Source organism: Hipposideros armiger, unplaced genomic scaffold, assembly GCF_001890085.2.
Source record: "Hipposideros armiger isolate ML-2016 unplaced genomic scaffold, ASM189008v1 scaffold_1177, whole genome shotgun sequence".
Taxonomy (NCBI): domain Eukaryota; kingdom Metazoa; phylum Chordata; class Mammalia; order Chiroptera; family Hipposideridae; genus Hipposideros; species Hipposideros armiger.
In genome coordinates, this window is record NW_017732527.1 from 140,659 (window position 1) to 149,566 (window position 8,908).

At 34.6% G+C, this 8,908-nt stretch overlaps 1 protein-coding gene across 1 annotated transcript in view; it reads right to left on the reverse strand.

Moving 5' to 3' along the window:
• The window catches only part of LOC109376719 (translation initiation factor IF-2-like), a 121,825-nt gene extending 121,260 nt beyond the window's left edge, over positions 1 to 565 (reverse strand). Inside the window, exon 1 of the mRNA XM_019632814.1 lies at positions 562 to 565. Within this exon, the coding sequence (XP_019488359.1) occupies positions 562 to 565 (4 nt within the window). The remainder of the gene's footprint in view (positions 1 to 561) is intronic.
• Between the last annotated feature and the right edge of the window lie 8,343 nt (positions 566 to 8,908).

The window sequence follows — 8,908 nt, forward strand, 5'->3', positions numbered from 1 at the left end:
CTAGCTCTGCTCTGCTTCTGTTTGACGCTCATGGTGAAGTCCAAATTACAAAAGTCAGAGGAACGTTCTTGAAAACAAAAGCAAAAAAACACGCGAGGCTTTCTTTTCAAATTGTTTTTATTCCTGTAGACGCATGAGCAAGATAGATTCAGCTCATATACGGCTCGATTATTTCCTGGGTTGGAATGAGGTTGTCTCAAGACAGGTTGGAGTTGTGTAGACATTTATTCAGCAAAGAATTGAGTGCACGCCCGGTGTCCGGCCCTGTGAAGCATTAGGACCAGCCCGCGGCGCACTGGGGCACACAACAGTTGGTCACTGTTGGTTCTGACCTCAGGTGGGCGTCTCGTAGCTGCACCTGAAGCCTTTATCTGTGCAGATTTCTCACTCCCAATGTCGGAACCACCTAGGAGTTTCTGTTATTTTCTTTCTGATGTTCTTACTCTGGACAGGGAGAAACAGGGAAAACTGCATCCCACAAAAGGCAGTATGCAGGGAGGTGATAAAGCTCAGTCAAATATCATCACCAAGCAGAGAAAAGTGTCTCTGAGCTTGTCTCACCCATGGCCAGATAGCAGTTTCAGCTTTTTTCATGCCACTTTCACAGTTAGGTAAACAAGACAGAGGCTCTGCTGCATTTACTGACATTCTCCCTAGATGGGGTAAAAGGACAAGAAGGTACAATATTGACTCCTTCTTGTCACTGTATCAATTTTTAAGAGGTGCCCACAGTGATAAAAGGTGTTCATTGAGGGCATGACTGATCAACTGTTAACGAATAGGAAATCTCAAAAACGGGGGAATTTAAAGACAGTGTTTCATTTTTGGCAAGGTAAGCAATAAATGACAAGCTTGTTCATTTCAGTCATAGTATCTAGTGCTTATATACATAGCACTTTATAATTTGCAAAGTTTGTAAATGCGATTATCTAATAACTCACCAAAGTAACCAGTTGAGACAAGTGATGATGATGATGACATTTGCATGCTTTGTACCCATACTGCCCTAAGTCCTTTACATACATTATCACATTTGTTTTTAGTTCCATGATACAGATAAGGAACCTGAGACTTAGAGACTCTTGTTTTTCTATAGAACTAACAACTAATGGAACAAGAATTGAACAGAGTGGGTCCTTTCTAGTTCCAAATAGTAGCTTTTTCTATTACAATTTGTCTAATTATGTCAATATTGAACACATGTTATTTATTAAACTAACTAAAATAATTCCTAGGAACATAGAAGTACAATTTAAATATAATAGCTTTATTGCCCTTCCTTTTCTTGGCCAGGAAAGGTATATTTTTCAGTTTCCTTACTATACTATTTGGTATAATAGCTTATTACTCTCTTCCTATTAAATATGGTTATCAAACTAAAGATTCTCCAAGCCTTGGGGTTCCACTGGAAAACATCTAATAATTTTTAGAATAAGATATACAGAGTTTTCTCTATGATGATGAAAACGGTTTAAAGAGTAGAAATTAAAGAAATATCCAGAAGACAACAAAGAGAATGTTTAAAGATTTCATTAATTAAGCATACATTGGTTAAGAAACTAACTGTGCCGGGTATACTTAGAAGGACAAGATACAGTCTCTGATCTTAAAAAGTATACAGGTTAAGGAATGACAAATGAGAAAAACACTTATTTAAAAAATCAAAATAAATATTGGTATTTCAATCTGATAGTTGTTCTAATAAACCAGGAGATAATGGTAATACAGAAAAGAAATAGTTCATTCAGGATAGCATAAGGGAAGGCTTCCAGAATGCTTGACATGTATCCTGAAAAATGATTAAGAGCTTTTGGGGTAAGTACACTACAGACAGGAGGAACTACATTTACAAAAGCATGAAATTGTTTGCCGCATTTGGACAACTGCAAGTAAACTGGCATATCTGAAGAGCAGGATATGTAAGAAGATTGGGAAGGTGAGATTACAGAACAGGCAGAGACAAATTCAGCATCAAACAGGACAGTGGGCACGTTTTCATGGCCTTATCTGGCAAGCTTTGGGATTTAAACCATATCCTGAAGAAAATGGAGATACACATAAAGGTTTAAGATAAGAAATAAGGTGATCTGTAACTCTTAAGAGGAAATCTGGAGCAATGTAAGGGCAGTGAAACCAGAGGCAAGGTACCAAGAGATTAAGGAACTCTGGGAGAGGAACAATGAGGACTTGAATTTCAGACAGGAGACAAAGGGAGAAGGAAAGCTTAAGAGACGGATGAAGGAATTAATAGGATATACATGAGAAGCTAAGGAAGAGAGTCTAGGATAGAATATGATTCCCAGGATAAGATAACTTGACTGGTAATAGATGAAATGTGGATTTCTAGAAGACAAGCAGGTTTAGCGAAACATCAAGTTTTGAGGAGCTTATCAGAGAGAACCTAAACTCTGTTGGAAATACAAATGTGTTACTCAAATCTGGATAAGGGGATCATCAGCATATTGGTGGTAGTTGAAGCTACACATATAGATAATAAGGTCCAGAAATTCTGAAGAAGAGGGCCAACTGTGGACCCCTTCCTGCCTATCCTCCAATAAAGGCATGGATGGAAGAAAAGGAACCTGAATAGAAGAGCTGATCAACAAATTTAATTTTACCCTAATAATTTCTCATTAAAATTTTCAATTTTGTGCATACACTAATGTTCTTGATAAATTTCTGCCTTAAATGTTAACTTTTCAGGTAATTATAACATCTGTTGATGCCCTGGGATAATTAAATAAATGATGCCCAACATGAAACTATGATTGGTTTGTACCATTTCATATACATGAAATGCACTTGAATTTACTCATTGATTCATTTTTACTTTTGTGAAGGTGAGCATAAAAACAAATGGAAGTTATACTGCTTTTTAATGAAACACCTCTAATGCTAGAAAAAGATGAATGCACAGTAATAAAATAGAATATAAATGTGTTTTGGCAATGATATTTAAGGAAACAGGTGTGTGACCTGAATAGCTATAGGGGGTCTGTTTTCTGGTTGAGAATTGATTTGTGCATTTGACCTGAAAGGAAGGTATTAAAACTCTTTCAAGTCACAGATGAAATTATTCTTTCATTGAATAGGCATTGTTTGGGCACCCACTCTATGCAGTATTCTGAGTAGATAAAAACAATAACAGTTTGTCCTTGAGGAGATACATATGAAACAGGCATGAGAAAAATAAGAAATTGTGGTAATACATGCTCTTGTGGTAATAGAGAAAAAAACCACAAAATATTCATTACCTGTTTTGGAAGTGGGCAGTCTATCTTTTGTAGTATAGTTATAGCTAAAATTATATTAGAACAGAGAGAAGAACATTTTCCGGTCAAATGGAAGGACCAGTTTTGCTAATATGTATGGGAAAACTGTCAACTCACAAACACAGCTAACAAAAGGAGTGTGCATATAATAAAAGGAGTAAGATAGAAGCAGCAGAATTTTGAAACTATGAGATGAGTATATCTTATGAGACAATAATCCTCCTAGTAACTACAGTTAAATCCTCTCCTCTCTTTGCTCAGCTTTTTCTTTTGTTCCTCTCCAGTTAGAATTTGAATTCTAGCAGTGAATTGTTCTAGAACCTCACTTTTTACAGATAATGAGTAAAAATATATACAGGCGATCAGCACAAATTGACTAGTAAATGAGTATTCCACACTGATACACAGACACACACACACACACACACACACACACCCCATATAGTCAAAGGATTGTTGTGAACATTAAAGAGAATAATACATGCAAAGCACTGAAATACTATCTGGTATAGAGTAAATTGTCAGTAAACGCCAAGTATTTTATTGTTATTATAATTGCTTCATTATTTTGCTCACTTTTAACCGTAGAATTATAGAAACAAATCATAGATAAATTAGTAAATACTTCTATGCATTTATGTATTGGGTTTTACATAATTTAAAATTTGTATTTCTAAATTATTTGCCCTGCAACAACCAGACTAAAGAAATTCTCAAATATGTGAATTTAGTGTTTTACTAAGATCACAAAGATTTCATAATTTTTATAAGGTTGACCCGACCATTAGAAGCTACTTTCCTTCTGTTCCTATTCAATCTGGGAGCATTCATTACTGATCGATTACAGTTCTGTTCTTTAATTTTTCATTTTCTGAGAAATTCGGAGGAAGTAAATTTGAGTACAGGGAGGGAAAAAACGTAGAAGCATACTGTAATCTGAGTGCTCAAAATGTCATGAGAAAAGTCCTGAATTAATTCAAAATATAAAATGTATGTGATGATTGTTATAGTCTTCTAGAGAAGCAAGAATTTAGCCTAGAAGAGGTTGTTTGTGTTTTTATGTTAATAGAAATGCAAACTATGTGAACTTTTCATGAGAACAAATAAAACCTACAAATGATGTTCATAGTGGAAAAAACAATAAATAGAGCTTTTAATTCCCTGTAGTTTTCACAGTTTTTTGCATTTATATTGAATTTGTTTTTAAATACATTTTCTGCCAGTCAACAAAATTTATTGAGTGCGTATTCTATATTAAGCCCTATAGTAGAACACTTTTTTCCTGAGTGCATTAATTGACTATGAATTCAACCAATGTCTCACTTAAGAGATGAAAATTCTACTGCTGTAAAAACTGACACCATTTCAACAACAATGCCCCCCAAAATTAAATTAAATCAAAGAAGAGTTTTTATTGGACAAAATTATAAAGGATAGTCAAATAACATCAAGTGGGGAAAATAAAGATATGTCTTTATTAACTACTTACTACTACTTTGGTCTGTAGCAATAAATAACAGATTTGTTCTCGGGACGCATTTACACTGTTAAAAGTTATTAAGAGGGCCGGCCGAGTGGCGCGTTGGTTAAGAGCTGGCTTGGGATGCCAGAGGGCCCCGGTTCGGATCCCACATATGAGGGCCAGTGACACTGTCCTCTACAGCTAAAGATGCTGAACAACAGCTCAACCTGGAGCTGGGCTGCCCTGAGTCGCTGACAGTGTAGGCTGCAGCCGCTGCTGCAGTGGGTTGCCATGGGCTACTGTATGTAGCCAGCAGCCAGCGTGAGCGGCCAGCATCCTCTGTGAGCGGCCGTCCAGAAGCTGGCGACTGATGTGCCTCGCCTGGGAAGAGCACAATGATGGTGCCAACTTGGGCCTGTGAAGCAACGTCCTCCACAACTAGACAGAAGAACAAAACAACAGCAACTTGTCTGTTCACCTTCCCCTAATTCCCCAGCACTGTTCCCCTTCCCCCAATTCCCCAATAAAAAAAAATATTAAAAAAAGAAAGTTATTAAGAGCCCCAAACATCTTTTGGTATGTGAGTTATATTTATTAATATTTCTAATATTAGAAAATAAAACAGAAAATGTAGAAATACATATTTATTCATTTAAAATAATAACAAATTTGTTATGTAACATAAATTACATATTTTATGAATAAAATACTATATTTTCAAAATAAAAAGTTGAGTGGAAAGAATGCATGATTTTACACTACAGAAATCTCTTTAATGTCTGGCTCAGTAGAATTCATGGGAATTCTCATATCTGCTTCTACGTTCAATCTATTGCAATACATTATTTTGATTGAAATAGATAAAGAAAATCCAACCTCACATAGACATATAGTTGAGAAAGGGAGGAACATTTTAATAGTCTTTTTATATTATTGTGGATATTCTTCTTTGATATTACACCAAAACTCAATAAGTAGTAGTTTCTTCAAGGTTAGTTGCAATGTGGAAACTAAAACTACATCAATAAACTTTTTGTACTCTGTTATATTGAAAAATCCACTAGTCTATCTTGCATCTTGAATGGGCTTTTACTGATGCATGATTTTGTGACATCATTCATTGGTCATTTGGAAAAAATTGGCTCATTAAGTAATGTAGATTGTCCAAAAGTTGACATTTTTAATTTTATTTTATAGTATCCCAATTTCCATTTGTCAATAACCACCAATGTCATCCAAAAAAAAAATTGTTAAGTACTAGAAAACTATGAAGCTCACAGATACAAATTTTTCAAAATTATAATTTTTGCTTGAAAGCTTGAATTCTATCACTGGTAAAAACCCTGTCAGTTGTGTTCCTGAAAGTGACAAGCTCACTTCACTGACTGTTGAATAAATGTCTGTCAAATATCTAAATATGAATAATTATAACTTGTTTGCCAAGGTTTTCTCTCAGGGAAAAGTAGTGTTCTATGAAAAAGCAGCTACTTTACCACTCAATCTGGTACTTCTTTAAGACAACCATTGCATTTCATTATGTGGCGGAGTGTTTTATGTATACTCTCCAATTCACGCCTCACAGGACATTTTTTTAATGTGTACTCAAGGGTTGAGATTTTACAAAATTAATATTTTTTACTGCCTAATCAAAGATATTCTTACATGAAACTGGCTTCTTTTTTCTTTTTTTGCTCTGTGAGTGTGTACCGGTGAAGACCACCATGATTACTAGTATTGGGTTGTCGGAAAAGTCATGACACATGTTTGCAACAGATGGCACTAGTTCAATTTTGGAAGTACTAGAGTCATTTGCATCTATGTTATTGCTATGTCATTTGATAGCTGACCGTTCTAGCTTCATTCTAAAAAATAAAAATGAGCACTTTGGTTGAGTTTGGGAGATTTTACAACAAGTCGAAGATGGAAGACCAAACTGTGCATTTTTGCCATATTTTACTCTCTTACTTCCATAAAGAGAAGAACGTGTGTCAAGCTTGTGAAAAGTTGCATAAAGTTTACGGTGACAGTGCTCTACAAGTATGTCAGTGCCAACGATGGTTCATGAAATTCTGTGCTGGTGATTTTGATCTCAGTGACGCTCCTTGGTCAGGGAGGCCCACCAAGGTTGATGACCACAAAATAAAGGCATTGATCGAGTCACACCCACGTTACATGACACAAGAGATTGCAGAAACATTGAACATCCATCATTCAAGCATTCACGACCACCTGAAGTAGCTGGGATATGGAAGAAAGCTCGATATTTGGGTTCCACATGAACTCAAAGAAGTTCATTTGATGGCACGTATAAACATCTGCAATATGCTCATTAAACGTGAGGAAAGCAATCCTTTTTTGAAGCGACTGATAAGAAATGGATTGTTTACAATAATGTGGTGCGCAAACACTCCTGGTCTCGACGTGATAATTTGTTTCAAATGACGTCAAAAGCAAACATTCATCAGAGGAAGGTTATGTTCTCAGTGTGGTGGGATTTTAAAGGTGTCGTGTTTTTCGAGCTCCTACCAAGGAACCAAACAATCAATTCAAATGTGTAGTGTTGGCAATTTTTCCTATTAATGTGGACATCTAGAATAACTTAATTTTATTACATTGATGATTAGTTTACATTTGAAATAAAATTTAGAAACTTTGAGTCAAGAGTCTACATTATAAACAAAATGATTACTAATAGGACAGTATTAAAACCTGTACTATTCTGTGTGGATAAAGCCAAAAATTCTATGTTGTTTGTAGTCAACATCATATTTTTACAAATCACTCTAAAGGATATAACATGAAAATAAAACATATATAAAAATGAACCAATAAACCCTTTTATTTACACTGTTATTTTTATATAATTTAGTTGGGGGAAGGGGAGAATGAGTTAAAACCAAACAGAAGTGTGTGTGTGTGTGTGTGTGTGTGTGTGTGTGTGTGTGTGTGTGTGTAGTGTATGAAAATACAGAGAGTCTCTCTGCAAAAAGCAAACTTTGTATTTATATAATTAAGCTCCTGGCTTTCACTCATCAAAATTAGGACCTAAAGAAAAAAATGTTAAAATAAGAATATTATTTAAAATTATACAGCATGGATGAGCTACAGGAAGTCCAGAAGTCCCTAAAATTATATGCAAAATATATTGTATTTATTGACTTTTTTCAAAGGAGAGGTTTCAAAGCTTTTATCATGGAGTTCAAGACACCATAACGCTAGTAACCACTGACTCTATGTTTGGGTTAGAGTGGAGTAAATCTACACAATATGAAATGGGTAAATCCTCAGTTTTAAAAATGTAAAAAAAATGTAATGCCTCAGGTCCGTATATGATAACTAAGGTGAATTAAATTGAGCTATGAACCATACATATATAACTAAGCCTTAATAATTGGGAAGTTTTGTTCATCAATTTTTCTAAAATCTCCTTAAACAGGCTATTTGTTCTACATTAGAATAATAAGTAGGCTCATTAGGAAGTATTCATTCAAAAATACCTGTATCTAAAATCTGAACAAAATGGACATAAATCACTTATGAAAATATTTAACTGGTAAATAAATATAAGGAGACTTTATTACCAGTTATATAGCATCAGTAGATAGTTAAATAGGTTTATTATCATACCTCAGTTTCTCAACAATCTTTACAAAGATTGGCTCATAGCTCATAACAACACTTCTACTTCTCAGCAGTTTCGTTGCTTTAAAGCATCTATGCAAGGTGGTAATCTATGATATCCCAGTGTCATTTAGAGACTGACAATATTCTGAGCTACCTGTTCTGTTTCACAAAGTTATGAATTTGTATTACCATAACACGTGTTTATTTTTCTTCTTATTAGAATTTTTAATTTTGAAAGGAAAAAAGAATTGCAAATCTCATTTTGTGCCTTTATCATGCCATCACAAACACATTCATACACAGACACACACACATTCAACTTATTCAATAGTACATCTTTTTTATTGCTGCATTAAAATTCTCTCCTCCTACAATTTTTTATACTGATAAAGATTTTCCACTCCCAAACTCAGAAAAGTTTTTATATTTCCAAATTTTACAAATATAGAAATATCCATAAGATGGTGCTGTATCTTTAATTTAATTTGGTCAGGTACTTGAACATTAAAATATATCTATTACAAATGTGGTTTTAAAGCTAGTTTAGAGT